This window comes from Chiloscyllium plagiosum, chromosome 28, assembly GCF_004010195.1.
Source record: "Chiloscyllium plagiosum isolate BGI_BamShark_2017 chromosome 28, ASM401019v2, whole genome shotgun sequence".
Classification (NCBI taxonomy): domain Eukaryota; kingdom Metazoa; phylum Chordata; class Chondrichthyes; order Orectolobiformes; family Hemiscylliidae; genus Chiloscyllium; species Chiloscyllium plagiosum.
In genome coordinates this window covers 48,620,205-48,643,978 of record NC_057737.1, presented here as the reverse complement: position 1 = coordinate 48,643,978, position 23,774 = coordinate 48,620,205, and the positions used below count along the sequence as shown (strand labels likewise).

Sequence of the window (23,774 nt, the reverse complement as noted above, 5' to 3'; positions counted from 1 at the left end):
CATTTTGAGAAAACAGGATCTAACCAGTCGCTGATTGTAAGATATTAGCGAATATGCACTCCTTCTGAACTGTTACCCGAGAGTGTGGTAATTTGTGGGGTAGATGGACAGAAATTTAGCCTTCCCCTATGTAAGATCAGGTTGGAGTGCCAACTTAAGACTGGGGAAGTAACAGTGATTGACAGAGTATCAGTTCCAGGAATTCAGTTTTTTCTTGGGAATGATTTGGCAGGATCCAAGGTAGGAATGACACCCCTTGTTGTGGAGAAGCCCAAGGAAGACTAATAAACTAAGGAGTTAACTGATGGAGTTTAGATGAGATTTGTCTTTATTTAATTATATACATATACAGGTATATGGGGGAATAGCTAAGGTGAACTTATATTAGAGTTATCTGTATGTTAGGGTAATGTGTTTTAAAAGGAAAAATAAATGAAGCCATCTTTTCATTATGATGTTTCATTTTTTTCTTAAGGTGGAGGTGTTATGAAGATGTGGTGTACCTTTAAGAGAGTGAAGGACTTGGCAAATACACAGAGTGCGGGAGAATTTACAAAGTAACATTTTGTTTAAGACCAAATAGCACTCGCTGAGTGGCCTGGAAACAAAGCCAAATTCAAATTCAGCCAATCAGTTAAATTATACCCTGAAAAAAATATCAATTTACAATCAAGTTTGAGTTGAATGTATTGATAATCTTAAAAGCCAATGACGCAATCAATGCTCGGAGGTATAATACTGGGGGAAAATTGAAGAGTTGAGAGGAGAACTGCCAAGTCCAGTATGTACCAGACTGCTTGAAAAATAGCTCTCTCTTAAAATGTGCCTTTTCGATCAGTAACCTGTGACACAGAAATTCCTAACAAGGAGAAAAGAAGACGCAGGCAGATCTGAAGAAAATAACCTCCAGCTGCCTGTAGGTATGAAGTGTTGTTTTGTAAATCTTAACTGGGAGTTTTATCAGACTAGTATTATAGAAGGGAAGGTAAAAGATAGGTTATAGAAAGAAATTGTAAATTGTGATTAGTTAATTATTCTCTGTTATACTTTAAGAAATAAAGTTGTTAATTTTCACTTTACATAGTTCTTGACCACTCAAGTTTTTATAGATAACTGCATGGGATAAATCTTTTCTGTATTGCTGTTTTTAAATTAAGCAGGAGAGTATATCCCGTATCGTAACACAAGACAACTTGAATTCAGAAGTAGGGATGCTTCACTGCTGTTACACAAGACCTTTGGTGAAACTGCACCTTGAATATTGTATGCAGTTTTGGCCACCCTATGAAAGCATTTACCTGCCATAGAGTGAGTGCAGCGGTGGTTCCCTCGCTGATAGCAGGCATGGCGGTAATGTCCTGTGAGGAAAGATTGTTTCAATTGAGCCTCTATATACTAGAGTTTCAAAAGATGAGAAGGGATCTGATACAAATGTATAAAATTCTAAAGGGGCTGGTAGATGCAGGTAGGATGATTTTCCTTGGTTGGGGAATCGAGAATCAGGGATAATGTCTCAGGCAGGTCATTTAGCACTGAGGCGAGGAAAAATTTCCCCATTCAAAGAATTACCCAACTTGTGGTATTCTCTAACATTGAAAGCTCTGAAGGCCAAGTTATTGAATATATTCAAGAAAGAAGTGGATAAATATTTAGCTTTTAAAGGCAAAGGGTCTGGAAAGGAAGTAGGAATATGGCAACGAGATAGTGGATCAGCCATGATCACATTGATTGGTTGAAGGGTTGAAGGCTGTTTATAGTTTCGATGTTTCAGCTTGTATCTCTTCCTTAGACACCTAAACAAACTGAAAACTAATTTCCTTGTTAGCTTTTAGCTCACAGCAAACATGAGTTCCCTAAAATAAGCTTCCTACAACTCTGCAGCATTTCTTACTAGACACTTTAATGCTCATGTCCTCACTCTCTGGGACACATGCACGGACTCTCTGACTGACTCCTTTCTGGGGTTTTCTTTGCATCTTTGACCTTCAAACACTTGCTGGGCAACACCACAGATTATCCTTCTTCTTTAATGCACGAAACAACTCAATCCCATTGCTTCATTCTAAGAGTTATAAAACTATATTAAAGATTTCCGTGTGCCTATAAGCCTCCAGACTCATCAGCACCAAACTCACGAGAATGGCTCTTAAAACTGAAAGCTGAAACTTTATTGCTGGAACAGCACAGCAGGTCAGGCAGCATCTCCTCTTAAAACTGAAACAAAGCCATGCCTCCCCCTTTTAATGTGCAACATAAAAAATATAAATTAAACTTAAAATTATACATTGATGGGATCTGTTCACAGGAATTGGAATAATGTAGCCAACATGGATGATGGAGGTACAGGACGTTGTATCATTGAGGTGAAACTTTAATTTTTTTCTCCCCACTGCTTCTGTATAATGTGATTATTTACATTATGGAGGAGCCGGTGTTGGGCTGGGGTGTAAATAGTTAAAAATCGTACAACACCAGGTAATCGTCCAACATGATGTGGAGGAGCTGGTGTTGGACTGGGATGGACAAACTTAAAAATCACACAACACCAGGTTATTGTCCAACAGGCTTATTTGGAAGCACTAGCTTTTGCAGCGCTGCTCCTTCATCAGGTGGTTGTGGAGTATAAGATCGTAAGACACAGAATTTATAGCAAAGGTTTACAGTGTGATGTAACTGAAATTATATATTGAAAAAGATTCCATTTGTTTGTTAAGTCTCTCATCTTTTAGAATGACCATGAAATTATATATTGAAAAAGATCTTTTTAAATTTGATTATTTACAACATTTTCAATTTTTATTTCAGATATTCAGCATTTTCAACACTTTACATTTGTCCACATGATGTCATTGGAGCAAAATACCATGAGAGGAATGGAACTGGAATGTTGTTTGTAAAATTCAATAGACCCACATCCTATCAGCTCTTCTCTAAACAAAAAAAAATCAGTATTTCTCGGTTCTACTGGTGCTCTGTTAATGTAAACATTCCTGATTGCAAACAAGAAAACCAGAAAGCTGCACATCCTTTATGCTTCAATGAATTTTTCTTGCTGTTAAAGTGTTCTGGGTTGTGTAGTGTGCCCTTGCCTGTCTTTGTGAGTTGAGGTGTTGAAGGAATGCTCTAGGCAGTTCTGGCCTGTAATCCAAACATTATTCGTCCAATCACAAGCAACATTAAGCCTCAGTGGAGCCCTGCATCTTTATAATGTGAATTGATTGCAGGCCCAGGTCACTAAATCCTGCATGAATTCTCTCTGCTCCAGGGAAACTTAGTAAAAGATGTAACACTGAAGTCAAAGTTCTGGTACAATACGTAAAACTCATAATTATTTCTATTTTTATTGCGGTAAGTGGACACTGTTAATCTTATTCAAAGATTGCAATTATTTTTCCATATAAATACAGCTCAAGGTGTTTAGCTGAAAAACGTTGATTTATGAGTTCTTCTGACAGTGTTTATCTATGGAATTAATGTTGGTTTGTTTAAAGCAGCCTGACATAATTTATGCCAATGAATTCTAGACTCTTCCACTGCCTGTGGGTGCCTGAAACTGAGTAAACCTGAGTTTCAAGGCAATTATACAGTGAATTGTACATTTATGCATTGGTTTACTCAAAGATTTAAGGTGTGACCATGGCTAATTGGTATTCACATACAATAAAACAGTGAGAGAAACTTGCTGGCATACCCGACACCCCTATTCACTCAAAACTGTTCCCATCAACACCCACACAAACTCTCAGACTATTCCATCAAAACACTCACTGACCAATCCACACCACCACAAACTCTCACACCATTCCATCATCACACTCACCCAGACCCATTCACACCGGAACATTAACTTTACTTTCTCTCCACATATGCTGCTAGACCTGTGGAATTTTTTCAGCAATTTTGGTTTTTATTTGTGACCCATCATCACTCCACAACCTCACATTATTTTATCATCACACTCATAGATCCATCAATCCATGCTATCTCTCTCATCATTTCTGACCCAATGACACAGTCACTAACTTATCATCACACCCACTATCTCCCACACTATTCCATCATCACACCCACCAACCCGTTGTCACACTGACTGACCCATTTTCACACCCACTAATCTCACACGATTACGTAGTTACATTTCTTGAACCTTTGACACAACCACCGATCCATCATCACACTCTAATGCATTTTCACATCCATTATTTCATACACCATCAATCATCACTGATTCATTTTCACACCCACTGACCTCATTAACGAACACATTAACCTCACATGATTCCATAGTTACACTCACTGACCCATTGATACACCTACTGACCCATTGTCACATTTACTGACCAGTTGTCACATCCACTAACTCTCACCCATTGAAACATCGCTGAGTAACTGAAGCACACCCACACTGATGCAATCACTGAATCAGTCACATACTGTCCCACTGAAACATGCACTGATCCACAGACACACTGACTCTCTCTCACTGACCACACGCTAACACAACCACTAAATCACACGTTTTTCCATTGTCACACCCACTGACCCATAGTCACATCCATTAACTCTCACACTATTCATTTCTCACAGTCACTAATTCACCGACACACCCATTAACTCTCATACTATGCCATCATCATACCCACTGACCAATGCATTATCACACTCTCTAACTCTCACAATGTTCCACAGTCACACTAACTACAGATAGACTCACTTAAGCAAAGACACTGACATGACCCACTCCCTAACCCACAGACCCAAGAACTCATATACTGATCCACTCCCTGACCAACTGACACCCAACTGACACACACTGTCACTCTCACTGACCCAGAGACAGTCCTGCTGACACCAACCTTTGATCACAGGTTCTGCAAGTTAATAGAGTGCAAAGGAATGTTGGAAGTCACCAGCATCAAGCTCGTATTTGGCTGTACAAAAATGGAAACCACTGGAAAGAGCCTTCAAAACATCTCCTAATTCCGTTTCCTAAAATTGCTGAAGGTTAAACTGGAACTTTTTCTAATCAAATCATTTTTCACTCCACAGCACCTCAAAAAGGCTGTTGCAAGTGATGGTATTGCTGTTGTTGGCTTGTATCTATTGTTGCTAATCAAAACCAGAAATGACTTAGTATAAAACTGGTCACAATAGGATATTGAAGAAATGTTATATTCAGTTTGGATTGTTCCAGCAAAGAGCCAGTAAAGACACAGTAAGCCGAAAAGCCTTCTCCTGTGTTGTAAACTCAAATAATTTGAAAGGTAATTTTTCAGCTTCCAGGAATGCCTAGGCCAAGTGATTCTGCCAAAATTAATAAATGTGTTGATTTTGTACTGATTTCTTTTGCTCAGATCACCAAACTCATTTGCATACCATTATGACATTGATAAAGGTTGTGTTTTGACACTGTCTTCAAATTGAAAGTTTAACTGAAGATTTGTCATATAGCTTGTTTTGAAGTTTATTTCGGACACCAAGCCTGGGTGATTGGGTAGAGATCAAAAAGGGCAAGACAGTTTTACTGGGAATGAGGTGCAAAGTAACTCAAGCTTAGACACAATGGCAACCAAACAGTAGAGAATGGAACTTTTTGAGGTGCCAGAAAATTATCTAAAACATCAGGTTGTAAACAATTATTTTTTGGGTGTCTAATTTGTTCTAAGGTGAAAGAATGTTGGGTTCTGAAGGATAGCCAATTAGCATTTCTACATGGATACAACATCCAACTGATTCACATTAACATGGAGAATGATTAGATTCCCTACAGCGTGGAAAAAGGCCCTTCGGCCCAACAAATCCACACCAACCCTCCAAAGAGTAACCCACCCAGACCCATTTCCCTCTGACTAAGGCACCTAACACTACGGGCAATTTAGTTCAGCCAATTCACCTGACCTGGACTGTGGGTGGAAACCGGAGCACCGGGAGGAAACCCAGACAGACACTGGGAGAATGTGCAAACTCCACACAGACAGTCGCCTGAGGCTGGAATTGAAGCTGGGACCCTGATGCTGTGAGGCAGCAGTGCTAACCACTGAGCCATTGTGCATACAGAGAAGTCCATCCTCATGATGAGGTCACAGGTTTTTGTAGACTGTCACTGAATACAGATCCAAGAAAATCGGAGGAACTAAAAAGAAAATGCTCTCTATGATCACTCCACGGGTGACAACGTGTGCTAGGTTAAAAAGATCAACTTTGAGAGGAGTTAAAACAAGTCCACTAACTTGGGCCAGAAGGAAAGGAAGTTTCCAGAGCCATAGACAGTTTTAGAGCTAAACTTTATGGAGCTAGAAAAGGAAAAGAAGAGGAGTAACACACTGGAGCAAAGAATCTCTTTCTATTTTCCCAGAATCAATCTGATGTCCACACATAGGACAGTGTAACATCAATTTGCAGCATATACGAGGTTGGGAGAAGAAAAATGTTTTTCCATGGTTTATATTACAAGTTGCATACAAAGGTAGTTTTTAGTTAATAGTACTTTCAGTATTTTGCTAGAGTAAACATCGTAAATCAGGAAATCTTGATGTCATATTTTCAGCTATTGACATTTAAAAACTTGGATTTCCAGTTATGATGCCTGCCATCAGGAAGCTCAAGTTGTCTTCAACAGTCAGTGAACATAGTCACAAACTTTGGTATCACCATCACCGTGGGCGGCACGGTGGCACAGTGGTTAGCACTGCTGCCTCACAGCACCAGAGCCCGGGTTCAATTCCCGCCTCAGGCGACTGACTTTGTGGAGTTTGCACGTTCTCCCAGTGTCTGCGTGGGTTTCCTCCGGGTGCTCCGGTTTCCTCCCACAGTCCAAAGATGTGCAGGTCAGGTGAATTGGCTATGCTAAATTGCCTATAGTGTTAGGTAAGGGGTAAATTTATGGGTGGGTTGCGCTTCGGCGGGGCGGTGTGGACTTGTTGGGCCGAAGGGCCTGTTTCCACACTGTAAGTAATCTAATCTTAAAAAAAAACAAATTGACAAAGGTCGAGCAGTGGATGTGGTGTATATGGATTTCAGTAAGGTATTTCATAAGGTTCCCATGGTAGGCTCATTCAGAAAGTTAGGAGGTATGGGATACAGAATTTGGCTGGTCAAAAGATGATGGTAAGTTGTAGTGGATAGAAAGTATTCCACCTAGAGGTCAGTTACCAGTGGTGTCCCACAGGGATATATTCTTGGGCCTCTGCTCTTTATAGTTTTTAATAAATGACTTGGATGAAGCAGTGGAAGGATGGGTTTGTTGATGACACAAAGGTTGGTAGTGTTATAGATAGCTGTGGGAGTCGGTGGGTTTGTAGTAGATATGCACGTTGAGTCGGTCACCAGAAATGGAGGCAGAGAGGTCCAGGAAGGGAAGGGAGGTGTCCGAGATGATCCAGGTGAACTTGAAGTCACGGCGGAAGGTGTTTGTGAAGTTGATGAACTGTTCAACCTCCTTGTGGGAGTACAAAGTAGCACCAATACAGTCATTAATGTAATGGAGGAAAAAGTGGGGAATGGTGCCAGTGTAGCTGTAGAAGGTAGACTGTTCCACATACCCGACAAAGAGGCAGGCATAGCTGGGGCCCATACAGGTGCCCATGGCTACCCCTTTGGTCTGCAGGAAGTGGAAAGATTTAAAGGAGAAATTATTGAGAGTAAGGACCAGTTCAGCCAATTGAATGTATGCATCAGTGGAAGGTTGGATCAGTGGGAGAGAAAGAAATGGAGGGCTTGGATGCCTTTGTCATGGAAAATGAATGTTTACAGGGACTGGATGTCCATGGAGAAGATAAGGCGTTAGGGGCAGTAGAAACAAATGTCATGGAGGAAATGGAGGGCATGTGGGGAGTTCCCGAACCAAAGGGGACAGGACAGCGTCAAGATACGCAGAGATAAATTCGGTGAGGCAGAAGCAGGCTGAGACGGTGGGTCGACCAGGGCAGTTAGATTTGTGAATTTGGGTAGGAGGTAGAACTGGGCAGTGCAGGGTTCCTGGACTATGAGGTTGGAGGCTGTGGGTGGGAGATTCCCTGAGGTGATGAGGGAGATGATGGTTTGATGATGGGAGGTGAGGTCATGGTCAAGGGGGCAGTAGGAAGAGGTGTCTGCGAGTTGGTGTAGAGTCAGCGTGCCAAACTACCACTGTGTCATTTTCCTCCAACCCCCTTCTTCTGGTTTGGTGATGTTGTTGGGATTGGAGCGGAGGGCTGCACGTTGCAAGGGTGAGAGAGGTTGGAATGGGTGAGGGGGGTGGACAGGTTGAGGTGACCAATGTCCCAATGGTAGTTAGAAATGAAGAGATGGAGGGTGGGTAACAGACCAGCACAGGGTGTACAGGTGGATGAGTGTATTGTATGTTCTAATGTTCTATGAAATGGAGTTTAAATGCTATGCAGAATTATTTACTGGCTTCTTAATATTTTTAATGTTAATGTTTTTTTAAAAGTGTCCCTTACAGGTAAAAATATCAACTTTATTTTAAAAGCATCCTCAAAAGCCTGAAAGTGGGGGGCAGAGATCTACCCAGGTGACCAAATCTATGTGGGGTCATAACTGGTTTGAAAGGAGGGACTGGATTCCAGTGCCTTGCTTTTTAAACCAGTATAACAAATTGCAGGATACTTGTTTACACCGAAGGTAAATCTTTGCTTGAAATTCCTCAATCTTTTGCACTGGTTTAGTTGATTTCAGGAGACTTGCACCCAGGAAAAGAAAATGAATTAAGAGTAGTGGGAACTGCAGGCCCTCATTCATTCTCATTGTCCTGCACTGAAGTCCACATTAAATACCTGACCACATTACTACCTTTTGAGTGCCATTATTCACATTGTATCTGTTAATAATACAAAGTAAACTTTCTTATACAATACTAATCCTCTTAACTACTCAACACAGTACATGTTTATTTGTTGGGATCACAAAACAGGTTTTATGGAATCTTTGAGACAGTAAAAATCTTGGTTCATTCTTTTTCATAAAATTCTCAAAATTGCAAATCAGCATCACAAGTACAAACAGATCCAGAAGGAAATATTTGTTAAGTTTACAATACTTGCAGTGAATACAGACTCAAAGGTTTCATTGTTATAAATTTTGCTTTCTGGCTCTTTCATTCAGTGGTATTTCCAAGTCTCCTGTGAGATATCTAGCATTGGAGACTGGACTGTGCAAATTCTTCATGACTCTTACCAAAATCTTCATGGCTCTTACCAAAATCACTCTCTCACTGAGTTGAGTCTTGACTATTTGGACAATGGTAATGTTATCTCCTCCAATGGAACACAGATCAAATATCCTGGAGTTGGTATAAGCAAGATTCACCCATATGTGCTGCTTAATGATTGCTACAAGGACCCCGGTACCTCGTGGTTGGGAACTGGTACTCCAAATGTTAGAGCTACTGAGACACAGCAGCGATTTGACATTAACAGTTCCTCTCACTTGAACATACTTATTTCTCATCAGATCTCAGCAGCACAGTTCAATAGCTCAAATCACATTTAGACCTTAAGAAAACTGCTCACGTTAAAATCAGTCAGCACCCCATTGCTAAAGATAACAGGACAAAAAAATATCAGACAAGCTAAATCTTTATCTGATTATAACAACAGCAGGCTCACTATAAACAGCAACACTACAGATGAAACAATGAGAAAGACAATTCATTGTTAACTCACGGACTGTGCACAGTCCATCGAGATTCTCTTTACAGTAATCGTGAAAAGTGCAGATACAAATATATATATAAAGACCATAATTAATTAGCAAAATCAGTCTTTGCCAATTGCCCTGAACCAAATATGGCAAACACCTGATAATTCACATTTAACCCTAATTCCATTTTCATTATTCGACTGTCAAATGATAGGAATACAGTCTCTTTGCCCTGACTTCTCCACTTTTGTTGAGCAGATGCATTTTGTCAATTATCCCTATTTCTATGTAGACAATCCCAGAAGTCTGCTACATTGTGTTTCTTGATATTAGTAGAAGGAATATTGATTTTCTACAGCTCGCGATCGATTCCTTGATCCATCGCTGTCATGGTAGTCCTCTGAGGATGATGCTTGAGACTGTAGTAGACGTTCGGAGTTATTGGCACGAACAGAGATGGTCGCGTCTGATCTGGGGTGTGCCGAATGAATGTTGGCTGATGTCCCTTCAACTTGGGCAGCAGAATGAGGGCTGCCAGCTACAGAGTTGGCAAAGTAATGCTGTGATTGATGGGCATCACTTCTGCAGTTGGGTTGTGTAGGGGCGGCTGGAGGTGTGGCAGTGTGTGCAGAATTCATCTCTGTAAGGGATAACAAAATAGGTTGTAAGATTGATTTATTACATCGGGATTCCCCATGGACTTTCAAATACATCAGGCAAATGATTTGTGATGGAGAAAGAAATACTTTTCCAGCCTTTCCCAAAGGCTTTCAGAGTTTCTGCCACCGGTCGTGGAATTCTGTTTGAACCATCTCCATCCCTTTTTTTTTTAAAAAGTAAAGATCACAAAGTAGATGATGAATGTGGCTGACAGATTTATCACTGTACTCAACTGCCTCTTCAATGACCCCATTTTCTTATACTGATGGATCACCATAGTTAATGATCACTTTGTGAATAAATCCTTCCTGATATTGAACCTTACCTTGTCTTTACTGCTTTGAAACAATGCTTCCTTGACTCAAATTCACAGAATGATACGAAATGACATTCCAGATTGAAGATTTCTATTCCATTTTGTACTTTATACATACCCCCTCACTCCCTTCTCAAAAGCTGCTTCTTTCCTCAGGTTTTTCCTTAGTTCTGTCTTCCAGAGTTTGAAAGCATTCTTTTTTGAACTGGTGGATCAAACTCAACTCAGGCCTGACCAGGGGATGAAGCAGCTCAAGATACAATGTCAGATATTATGGTTGGTGACATAGCTCAACATTCTGTTTCGGTCATTCAAACCTGTTCTGAAGTATCGAGAGATAATATATGATATGATATGACATGGACTTATTTTGCACCAAGATGATTAAAATGGATTTTGGACTGATACAAACAGCTATTTGTTTCTTATTCTTGTAATGTTCCCAAGTGCCAGTTTGGACCTTGGCTGAAAGAGGTGGAGATGGATATTAAAATGTGTTTGGTTAGTTAACAGTAAAACAAGTCATTTCAGTCTGAGAAAGAGCCCCAATATGGTGTCAAGGAAGCTAACAATGAGGCTTTACTTATTTAAGTTGGGCCGAAGGGCCTGTTTCCACACTAAGTAATCTAATCTAATCTAATCTAATCAAGTCATTTCAGTCTGAGAAAGAGCCCCAATATGGTGTCAAGGAAGCTAACAATGAGGCTTTACTTATTTAAGTATTGGCTAAGAGTGAGGATTTGAGATGGTGACCAATTTGGCAATATTAACTGGAGAGTAAGAAAATGTGAAAAAAAAGTCGCATTGAGGGCAGGGTATTGGAGGATCATGGAATTTTTACTGAGATATAAACTAATAGGTAAGAGCCATTGTGTTCTTAAAGGGAAGTCAAGTATGCCCCGATGTGATGTAATTAAAGTTTGGGACAAGGTACCTTATGTCATATTTGCAGAAAGAGTTAGTGGATTCAATATTGGTGGCAGAATGCTGAGCTGTATCAATTATGGCTCAGGAAATCAAGAATATATGTAACTATATAGGATTCTAGGCAGTTGGTGAGATTCACTGGAATTGACTTCCTATTCCCTTCACATCATTCCTAAAGTGAGGTGTTGATAACTAAGTGCGGGATTTTCCTACTCCCCGGATGCTGCCTGACTTGCTGTGCTTTTCCAGCACCACTCTAATCTTGACTGAGGCCAACTAAGGTCTTACACAGGCTTACAATAACTGCCTTTTTGTTACACTCCGTGCCCTAAAGAGAAGAATGCTGTGTGAATACGGACAGTTTAAGTGAATGGGCAAAAATTGATCAATGACCTGAAAGAAGTCATCAGTAGCCTCATCTCAGGATTTGCAGATTACAGCTACATTGGAATGATTAATAAAGATAAGCTATAAAAAAATTGACTATTTTGAGAGGTGGGCCAAGAATTAGCAAATTGCAGCTTAACATACATGACTATAGATTGTGTCCTTAGAGATACAAAACAGATATAAGCATTATCAGCATGATAGGACACCAATCCCACAAGCCACCAAAGCAAAAGCTGTCTGCTAAGAAAGCAAAGACAGGACACTGTTGCATAAAATCACAGAATTGTTACTGCACTGAAAGTAGCCATTCAGCTTTTCAGATCTGTACTGACCCACTGCAGGAGTAATTTACCTAGTCCCTGCCTTCTTCCCATAGCCCTCCACTTACTTCCTTTTCAGGCAATTTGCTAATTCCTTTTTGGAAAGCTTTAGGCACCACATTCCAGATCCAAATGACTCGTAATGTAAAAGCGGTTCTCCTCATGTCATTATTGCTTCCTTTGTCATTACCACAGATATGTGTTCTCAGGTTCTTGATTTTTCCACCATTGGGAATAGTTTCTCCCGATCCCAGACCCTTGATGATTTTGAACATCTCGATCAAATCTCCTCTCCACCTCTTCTCAAAAATCAAATAGTTCCAACTTTTCCAGTCTAACTATGTCACTCCTTATCACTGGAAACATTCTGGTGAGTGTTTTCTGTATTCTTTCTATTCCCTTCTATTCCTAAAGTGAGGTGTCGATAACTAAATGCAGGATTTTCCTGCTCCTTGGATGCTGCCTGACCTGCTGTGCTTTTCCAGCACCACACTAATCTTGACTGCGAGGCCAACTAATGTGTTACACAGGCTTACAATAACTGCCTTGTTGTTATACTCCGTGCCCTAAAGAGAAGAATGCTGTGTGAATACGGACAGTTTAAGTGAATGGGCAAAAACTTGGTAGATGGAATATAATGTGGGGGAAATGCAAGGTTATGCACTTTGGTAGGAAGAATAGAGGAACTCTACATTATATAAATGGAGAAAGACTACAGAAAGCTATAAACAGAGGAATTTGGCAGTCCTTGCATGAATCACAAATAGCGTATTAATTCAGCAGGTAATAGGGAAAGCAAATGGACTATTGGCCTTTATTTCAAAAGAAATGAGAGTATAAAAATAAGGAAGTCTTAATAAAACTTGCAAGGCTGGAATATTGTGAACATTTTTGGGGTCCTTATCTAAAGAAAGATATATTGGCATTGGATGCAGTCCAGATGAGGCTGTGAGGCTGATCCCAGGTATGGAGCTAATGTTGTATGAGGAGAGGTTGAGTAGTTTTGGCCTGTACTCATAAGAGTTCAGAAGAATGAGAGATGAATTTATTGAAACATACAAGATTCTTAAGGGATTTTACAGGTTTAAAAAGACAGAATTTGTTTTCTATGTAATACAGTCTAGGGCCAGAGGGCATAATCTCAGAATAAAAGGTCACCCATTTAAGACTGAGATATAAATACAAATATAAATAAATATAAATATATATAAAACAAAATCAATCAATCAAGGTTCATCTGCTTCTACACCGCTTTCAGATTTGTACCCATCATTGTCTATAATTTCCAACCATCTACCTCTCCTAAACATTCTTTCAAAATGAATCGCTGCACATATCTCAACACCTCATTCCACCATCCTGTCTGTCTTTCTGAAGTTCTACACTATCCTTCTCAGAGTTCACAATGCTTCCATAATTCATATCATCTGCAATTTTTAAAATTATGTCCTGTATGTCAAAGAGCAAGTCATTAATAAACATAAGGAAGAGAAAGGGTCCTTTTACTGACTCCTGAGAAACTTCACTACAGCTATCCTCCCCACTGAAAAACAATAATTCACCACTATTTTGTGTTTCTTATTGCTCAGCTAATTTCCTATCTGTGTTTCTCTTGTCCCTTTTATTCCCCGATCTCCAACTTTGCTCAAGTCTGTTGCATGGCACTTTATCAAATGCCTTTTTGGAAATCCATGTATTCCACATTAACAGCGCGATCCTCACCCATCCTCTCTATTACTTCATAAAGTTAACTAAAGAAGTTAGTTGGTTAATTAAACACAATTTGCCCTTGACAAATCCATATTGATATTCCATAATTAATCTATATTTTTCCAACTCACTGCCAATTTTCTCCTGAATTGTTTTTGGATGTTTCTCCATTGCTGACGTTAAGTGATTAACTGTATTTGCTGGGCCTATCTTGATGTTATTGTTTTGAACAAGTACATAACATTTGCAATTCTTCAGTTCCTTGACACTATCCATGTCTAAAGGAGGCTGGAAATTTATGGTCAGTGCCTCCACAATTTCCAATCTCACATCCCTCAGTATCTTTACATCTGGTCCTGGTGGTTTACCGACTTTTAAATATAGACACACAATAAATACTTCCTTATCAAATTTAAACTCTTCAAGTATCTGAGCTACCTCCTCTTTCCCAATGACCTTTGCTGCATCTTCCCAGGGCTCGTGATGTAAGGGGCAATATATTAGTATGTGTATTTGTGTGCCATACAAAAAGTTGTTGCATAAGATAAAGGTGCGTGACATCACAGGTAATGTATTAGCATAGATAGAAGATTGGTTAACTAATAGAAAGCAAAGAGGGGAAAAATTGGTATTTTTCTGGTTGGCAATCAGTGGTGAGTGGTGTGCCTGAGGGATTAGTGTCAGGACTGTAATTATTTACAATTTACATTGATGATTTAGAGTTGAGGACCAAGTGTAGCGTGTCAAAGTTTACAGACGATACAAAGATAAGTGGTAGAGCAAAGTGTGCAGAGAGATATAAATAGGTTAAATGAGTAGGCAAGGGTCTGGTTGATGGAGTACAATGTTGGTAAATGTGAGATCATTCATTTTGGTAGGAACATCAAAATGCAGTATTATTTAAATGATGAAAAATTGCAGCATGTTGCTGTGCAGACACACCTGGGTGTCCTTGTGCATGTATCACAAGAAGTAGGTTTTGCAGGTGCAGCAGGTAATTAAGATAGCAAATGGAATATTGTCCTACATTGCTCGCGGAATGGAGTTTAAAAACGGTTATCCTGCAGCTATATTGGATACTGGTGAGGCCACACCTAGAGTGCTGTACAAAGTTTGTGTCTCTTTACTTGAGAAAGGATGTACTGACACTGGAGGTGGTGCACAGGAGGTTCATGAGGTTGATTCCTGAGTTGAGAGGATTGGCTTATAATGAGAGATTGAGTAGCCTGCGTCTATATTCATTGGAGTTTAGAAGAATGAAGGGGGATCTTACAGAAACAAAATAATGAAGGGAATAGATAAGATTGAAGCAAGGAGGTTGTTTCCACTGGCAGGTGAAATCAGAACAAGAGAGCTTCAAAATGAGGGTGAGCAGATTTAGGACTGAGTTGGGGAGGAACTTCTTCACCAAAGGGTTGTGAAGCTGTGGAATTCCCTGCCCAGTGAAGCAGTTGAGGGCTCCTCATTGAATGCTTTTAAGGCAAAGATGGAAAGAGTTTTGAACAGTAAAGGAGCTATGGGTTTTGGTGAATGAGTGACTAAGTATAGTCGAGTCCACGAAAAGATCAGCCGTGATATTACGGGTGACACAGTAGCTCAATGGTTAGCACTGCTGCCTCACAGCACCAGGCTCCTGGGTTCAATTCCAGCCTTGGGCCACTATATGTGTGGAGTTTGCACATTTTCCCAGTGTTTGTGTGGGTTTCCTCACACAGTTGTAAAATGTGCAGGTTAGGTGAATTGGTCATGCTAAAATTGCCCATAGTAGTCAGGAATGTATAGATTAGGTGCATTAGTCAGGGGTAAATGTAGAGTAATAGGTCAGGGGAACAGGTTGAGGTGGGTTACTTTTCAGAGGGTTGGTGTGGACCCGTTGGGCTGAATGGCCTGTTTCCGCACTGTAGGAATTCTTTAAAATAATTTTATTGAATGGCAGAATACGCTATGGAGGATTGGTTGTCTAATTGGAAGTAAAGAGTGGGAATAAGTAGTTGACAGTATATGACCAACGGAATGCCGTAGGGATTAGCTCTGGAGCCTCAGTTACTTACAACCTAGATAAATAATCTGACTGAAGGTACAGGAGCTAAATGTATTGATGGTATAATGATGGATAGGAAAGTGAGTTGTGAAGAGGACATAAGAAATCTACAAAAAAGAGGTATAGATAGGTTATGTGAATAGCCATGGATTTAGCAGGTGGAGCATCGTGAACTTGTTCATTTTGGCAGTAATTAGAAAAGCAGTCTATTAGCTAAATGGAAAGAGCTTGCAGAACTCTAAAGTACAGACAGATATCTTGTTGTCTTCTTACGCAAATCATATAAAGTTGGTAGGCAAATGCAGCGAGTGCTTCGGAAGACACATGGAACGTTGTCTCTTCTGGAACAGGAGTGAAATATAAAAGTTGGGATGTTTTGCTAGAGCTGTTTAGATTGTTGGTGAGGTCATACAATGAAATCAATGTACAATGTTGTTCTCTTTTCTTTAAGAATACAAATTACAATATTTCTTCTTGGTTAAACCTTACTTGGGATTGGATATGTCTACCCTGTGGATTAAGAGAGGTTTCCTCTCACCCTCCGATTTTTCACAGGAACCAAGAATAACCTTTCCCCAGCACACATCACAATGACAGACTGCAAACTCCATGCTCAGTAACCATCAGTCACAATGTTCCACTGTTCAGACATATTTCAGACTAAACATAGACATCCACAAAGTTGCTTTAAAATTCACAAAGTTTACAATCTAATATGCTTTAAAATTCACAAAGTTTACAATCTAATATGCAGAACATGCGCACAGCTGTCAGTGCTTCCCTCATCACAACCTGTAAATCTCATTAATAAGATCAAATCTCATTCAGTGTCTCAATAACTATAACCTCTGCAAAGCAATATCTCAATTAATGATGTTTTTAAGTTAACCTGAATGGGGATAAAAATAAATTTCTATAGCATTTCAAAAACGATTTGAGGATTAAATTTGTAACCACCTTAAATTGTTTCCACATACAAGAGGAGCTAAAATGCAGATTCCCCTATAAAAACTAGGTCAATTCATTTTGATTATGATGCTTAGTAAGAAATACAAAAATCTGCCGAGAGCTTTTTTGCGAGGTACTAAGGAATCAGCTTAACTGAAGGATGCATTTGCCTTAAGCACACTCTCTTCTACATGAGGGGACTGAAGCTCAGTGTGAACAGCCGGAGGTGATGGCAATATGTTCGAAATAACCAAATGGACTGCCCAAAACCGAATCAGAAACCATCGAAGGGAGATTTAGATTGCTATTAAAGTGAGTGAGAATTTGGAGGGGTGTTACTTTGACACAACAGTAGCGTATTATCATACCATCTAACAAATGTAATGTGACGTATATGTTACACCTTTGCAAAACCTGCTAATGCAAGAATTATCATTTGCTTGCAGTTATGAGAGCAGTTTCAGTTTAACCACAGAATATTAATGATGTGGAGGTGCCAGTGTTGGACTGGGGTGGACAAACTTAAAAATCACACAACACCAGGTTATAGTACAGCAGGTTTATGTGGAACTTCCAAATAAACCTGATGGACTATAACTTGGTGTGCGAGACTTTAGCAGAATATTAAGGTACGGAAGCGATTATGTAAAATTTCACACGAGGCTGCCACTTGCTTCATCGTTTGCATGTCAGTCCTTTGAATAAGCAATTCAATGAGTCCAATTTCCTTATTCTTTCCTGAGGGCCCTACAATTATTTTCCCCCTTTTAAGTATTAATCCAATTCCCATTTGAAAGTTCTTATTCAATCTATGTCTATAATCCTTACAACCAGTGAATTTATGTCATAATAATATGCTGTGTATTTTTCTTTCATAGAGCATCGAACAGTACGGGACAATACAGGCCCTCGATGTTGTGCTGACCTTTTATCCTACTCTAAGATCAGACTAACTTACATAACCTTCATTTTACTATCCAAGTCACTAGATACTGCCTATCCAAGAGTCACTTAAATGTCCCTAATGGAGATACGATCACTGCTGGCAGTGCACTCCACCCACCACACTCTGTGTAAAGAACCTACCTCTGACATCTCCCCTAAACCCTTCTCCAATTGCCTTAAAATTATGCCCCCATGTTATAGTCATTTCTGCCCTGGGAAAAAGTCTCTGGCAATCTACTCTATACCTCCTCATCTCGTACACCTCTACCAAGTCACCTCTCGTCCTTCTTCACTCCAATGAGAAAAGTCCTAGCTCCCCCCACCTTTCTTAAGATATGCCCTCCAGTCCAGGCAGTATCCTGGTAAATCTCCTCTGCACCCTCTCTAAAGCTTCCACGTCCTTCCTATAATGAGGCAACACAATATTCCAACTGTCGTCTAACCAAGGCTTTAATAGAGCTGCAGCATAACCTCGTGGCTCTTAAACTCAATCCCCATATGCCTTCTTAACAACCCCATCAACTTGAGTAGCGAGTCTGTTTGAGGACGTGGCTGAAGAGTTTCAGGGCAGAGGAGATGACCTGGGGGGTGCAGTGAGAGAGGGACTTACTGTGATCCTTGTAGAGGGAGGAAGAGAACTTCTTCATGGTAGGCATCCTTGCAAGAGGATTCGCAGTAGGTTAAAATCAACCAGGAGAAAAAAAGTGAGGACTGCAGATGCTGGAGATCAGAGATGAAAAATGTGTTGCTGGAAAAGCGCAGCAGGTCAGGCAGCATCCAAGGAGCAGGAGAATCGACGTTTCGGGCATAAGCCTGAAGAAGGGCTTATGCCCGAAACGTAGATTCTCCTGCTCCTAGGATGCTGCTTGACCTGCTGTGCTTTTCCAGCAACACATTTCTCAGCATCAACATGAGTGGCATCTTTGAAGGATCTATGGACGTCGACCTAAAGATCCCTCTGTTCCTCCACAGTGCCAAGAATCCTGTCTTTAACCCTGTAATCTGCATCCAAATTCGATCTTCCAATGTGAATGATTTTACACTTTCCCAGGTTGAACTCCATCTGTCACTTCTCAACCCAGCTCTACACATTCTCAATGTTCCATTACAACTTACAACAGCCCTCCATACTATCTACAACTCCACTGTCATTGGCAAACTTACTAACCTACCCTTCTACTTCCTCATCAAAGTCATTTATAAAAATCACAAAGAGCAGGGGTCCCAGAACAGATCCCCTAAGGAACACCACTGGTCACCAAGCTCCAGGCTGAATACTTTCCATCAACTCCCACTTTCTGTCTTCTATGGGCCAGCCACTTATGTTCCCCTCATGTTATGACAGGTTTCTTTTCCCCCTAACTGCCTTACATCTGTGTCCTGTGGTTATCGAGCTTTTCATTTTCCCACCAAAACCTTTCATGATTTTTAACATCTCAACCAAACCTCCCCTTAATTTTAGCTGCTATAAGAGCAACCTAATCTCACCACATAATTGAAGGCTTTAGTTGCAAATACTGCCCCAGTAAGTCTCTGTACTCTCTATATGCTTTTGATTTCCTCCCTCTTGGGGCCTAACCACCATCGAATAAAGATTTGCTCTGGTAATTCTTGCATTGATTAATAAACCAATGTGCATGTTTAAAATTGTACCATTTAATTTATATTGCCTCTCATTTGTGCACCAAATCACTTCAGATTCTTAGAATTAAATCTATGTCTGCCCAATTCACCAGTTTATATCCTGTGGAAAACTTATTACCCTCCATATTGTTAGCTCCTTACAAATACTTTGTCATCTGAAAACTTTTAAATTATACCCTGTATATAATATGCAAGTCTAGGTCATTAATGGATCGCAAAAAGATAACAGCAAATCCTATTTCCCTGCCTCTAGTCTGAAGAGCAACCTGTTCGCTGATCTTAGCTCATTTCTAATCCTCATACTTGCTGTCACTGTTATCCACATCTAGTAACAAGTGTAGTGCTGCCACAACTATGATGTTTCCTTGCTGTCTTACAGATATTGTGCCTTTCTGAGGTCTGGGTATTAATACAACATCCCCCTTCCCTTTGAAGAATAGGAAACGTGTTCTAATAAATGGCATCAGTGTACAAGTGTCATCTTTACATATTAAGAATAATCTAATACTTAATGATCACAACTGGATTATGTAGCACACCACTGGGTGAAGCTATTGGTTATTGTGGATGTGTGTATATTGTGGTTGAGATGTCTGCTTGTTATCAGGTGCGATACTGTCAGTATCAGAATTATCACCTTTTCTGACAGGCGGCTGGTCATGTATAACTCAGACACGTTGTTTGTTTCACTGCAGCATTTTATCATTACTTGTGACAATGTCATATGACCTGGACTGTTCACAATGTATTTTCCCCAATGTATTTTCACAATGTATAAACCCACAAATCTGTGCAATAATCTCCAACTCTGATGTTTTGTCTTAGTTCAAGGTGGGGTAACTACAGATTCATTGATTATGTTTTTGTACCATTTTCTCCATTATTACCACAGTGCACTGTGTACATGTGGTTAGATGGTAAAAGTGTTGATTCTAGATCTGTGTGGATGAGAGCTGCTGGTGAGAGTAAACCATTGCTTAGAGGACGAGCACATCAATTTAGCATGGCTACCTGAAAATCTTTTTTTTGAAATGATCATGGACTTCACTGTGCTAATACAGAGGTGAATTCTGAAAGACCAGACAGCTGGGTTCATATTTCAGTTAGATAAATGGAGGTTTATTATAACTATGCACACTTGTGATATTGTAGACTGTATGCAGTCTGAGCTGCATGTTTACGGAGATAACTGTTGAATTACAGAGAGTGTTGACTAGCTTTGGCTCGTTATAGGTAGGCTAGCTGACCGCTTGCCTACTAACCTAACTACCTACTAATGGAATTTACAGAAATAACACCTTTTATACAATAGCTTCAAATATCGTGATGTCATCTCACTGTCTTAAAAGTTCAATGCCTTTCAGAAATCTATGTAATCACACTGCAGCAACACATCAAGACTTTTCAGACAACACCTTTTAAACACATGACCACTTCCATTGAGAATGACAAGGGCAGCAGCTACATGGGAATGTCCCCTCCAAGCCACTCACCATCCTGACCTGGGAATGTATCATGTTCCTTCAGTATAGCTGGGTCAAAGTCCTGGAAAATCCCTCCCTAACAACATTGTACATGTCTTAAAGTCCCAAGGACTACAGTATTCAAGGCAGCAGCTTCCACCACCTTCTGAAGGGCCACAGACGTTTGCAATAAAAACTGGCCCAGTCTGTGATGCCTAAATCCTGTGAATGAATTAAAAGAAACTGCTGAACCTGACTTAAAGGGTTAACCTTTTCATTTTGGAAAAACAAAATTCAACCAATGGGCTCTGGTCATATTTCATGGAGACTTAGGGGTCTCTCTCTTTAAAGGTATTCTTTTGTTTAGTATGCATTTATCTTTATCTACATCGTTGTCTCTGTAATTGTTTACTTAATACCTTTATTCTCAAAGAATTTTCAGGAATAGCTAGTAATAAACTAACTAACGTTTAACCTATTTAAAGGAAAGTTTTTATTGATCTATTTTAATATGAATCAGACAAATTAGAAGGGGGCTGAATGAATTACTTGACAGTTCACAGATCACACTGTAGATATGCCTGCTAGTCATGACAACTACTTAATTAAGTCATCTTCTGAAAAATTGTATATACATGAACTGAATGAACCCAGTCTAGTCTACATATGACTCCAGAACCACAGCAATGTGGTTTACTCTTAACTGCCTTCTGGGCAATAAATGCTGGGGCTTGCCAGTGAGGCTCACATCCCGTTAAATATCTGGAAATTCTCCCTCATCGACTTCCTCATCAACCCTCTCCCTAACTTGATTAAAGAGCCCAATCAAATTTAGTCAAACATAACTTTTAACATAGCTGAAAAATGTGTTGCTGGAAAAGCACAGCAGGTCAGGCAGCATCCAAGGAGCGGGAGATCCTTGGATGCTGCCTGACCTGCTGCGCTTTTCCAGCAACACATTTTTAAGCTCTGATCTCCAGCATCTGCAGTCCTCACTTTCTCCTAGATAACTTTTAACATAGCTATTCTAATTTTAATTAATTAATTCATTCATATTCTTCAATTTTGTCTTGGATTGTTTCACATCCTTGCCTCTTGAAAGAAACATTGGAGAAACCGGGAGCAGTTGGCCATTTGGTCCTTTGAGCTGCTCAAATCATCTCTTTCATGAATATACTCAGTGACTTGGCTTCCACAGTCTGGTGTCGGACAATGAGTGAAGAAATGTTTCCTCATTTCAGTCCTAAATGGGGTCTACCATATCCTGAAACAATCCCCTGATTCTAGACTCCACAGCCAGGGGGAGCATCCTCTCTACATTTAGTCTGTCCAGCCCGGTCAGAATCTTATACATTTCAATCAGATCCCCTCTCCTCATTCTAACCGCTACTGAAAACAAGCCTAGACAGACCAATCTACTCACATAGATAGTCATGTCAACCCCAGTGACAGCCCAGCAAAGCCCTGCTGTACTCCCTCTATGGCAGGTATATCCTTTCTTGGTAGGGATAGCAAAGCTGCATATATTCCAGATGTAATCTAATCAAGACCCTGTATAACTTCAGTAAGACCTGACTTCTGAACTCAAGTCATTTTGCAATGAAGGCCAGTATACAATTTCCTTCCTAATTGCTTACTACATCTGCGTGTCTACTTTCATAGACAGATGTAGGAGGACACCCAGATCTTATTGTATATCCAGGCTTCCAATGTACCATCATTTAAAAAACATTTAGCCTCTCTGTTTTTCACATGAAAACGTACACCTTCCCATTTAGCCAAATTGTACTGTATCTACTAGGTGTTTGCTCACTCACTCACCTTATCTAAAATCACCTTGAAGCCTCTTGCCTCCTCCTCAACTCTCAGTTCTGCTCAGTTTTGTATTGTCAGCAAACTTGGATAGGTTCCATTTGGTTCCCTCATCCAGATTATTTGTATTGTCAATAGCTGGGGCCCTAAGCACTGACCCTTGTGGTACAGCTGGGAAAAGGCCCATTTAATCCTTTTGTTTTCTATCTGTCAACCAATTCTCAATCCTGGCCAATCCCCTGTTCTTTATGTTTACCCACTAACTCTGACAAAAACCCTTCTGAACTTGCTGGGTTCTTTTCTCTCCCCATCTTGAACAGGGCTATAACAATTATAATCGTCCAATCCTCTGGCACTACTCTCCTGTTTGAGCAGAATTGGACAATTGTGCAATTTCCATCTTTATTTCCCATCCGGAGCCAGTGATATTTCTACTTTGAGCCTGTCAACCTTTTATGTATCTCATTTACATCCTAATTTTCCTGTTCCCGTCACTATTTTGTGGCCCTGGCAAACGATCCTGATATGTAACATTAACTTTACTTATCTTTCCGCAGGTGCTGCTCAACCTGCTGAGAATTTCTAGTATTTCCTGTGTTTAATTTAAATATTAATTTAATATTTTAGCCTTGCTAACCAACCCCCAAAAATCCCCATCAACATCAAACTTCCTTTCATTATGCAAGCTATTAATCCATCTCGGTTTCTTCCAATTGTCATCAGTCTCCCATCAATTCAAGTCACTCCATGTGACATCAAGAAACAGCTGCAGGCACTGAATACTGCAAAGACTAGGATAAATGCACCCTGGCCAATTACCACTCCATCAATCTCCTCTTGATCATCAGTAAAGTGATGGAAAATGTCATCAACAGCGCTCTCAGGATGGTTGTGCCAAGAACACTACCATGAGGAACTCCTGCAGATGTCCTGGAGCTGAGATGACTGACCTCCAACAA

At 40.1% G+C, this 23,774-nt stretch overlaps 1 protein-coding gene across 6 annotated transcripts in view; it reads right to left on the bottom strand.

Annotated features, from left to right (window-relative positions):
• Positions 1–8,858: 8,858 nt before the first annotated feature.
• LOC122564180 (SH2B adapter protein 2) overlaps positions 8,859–23,774 on the bottom strand; it is a 120,906-nt gene continuing 105,990 nt past the window's right edge. For 5 of the 6 annotated variants that reach the window (XM_043718864.1, XM_043718863.1, XM_043718866.1 and 2 more), the window contains one exon: positions 8,859–10,279. In XM_043718864.1, the coding sequence (XP_043574799.1) occupies positions 9,969–10,279 (311 nt within the window). In that variant the 3' untranslated portion in view covers positions 8,859–9,968. The remainder of the gene's footprint in view (positions 10,280–23,774) is intronic. The other variant, XR_006315836.1, reaches the window with a different exon arrangement.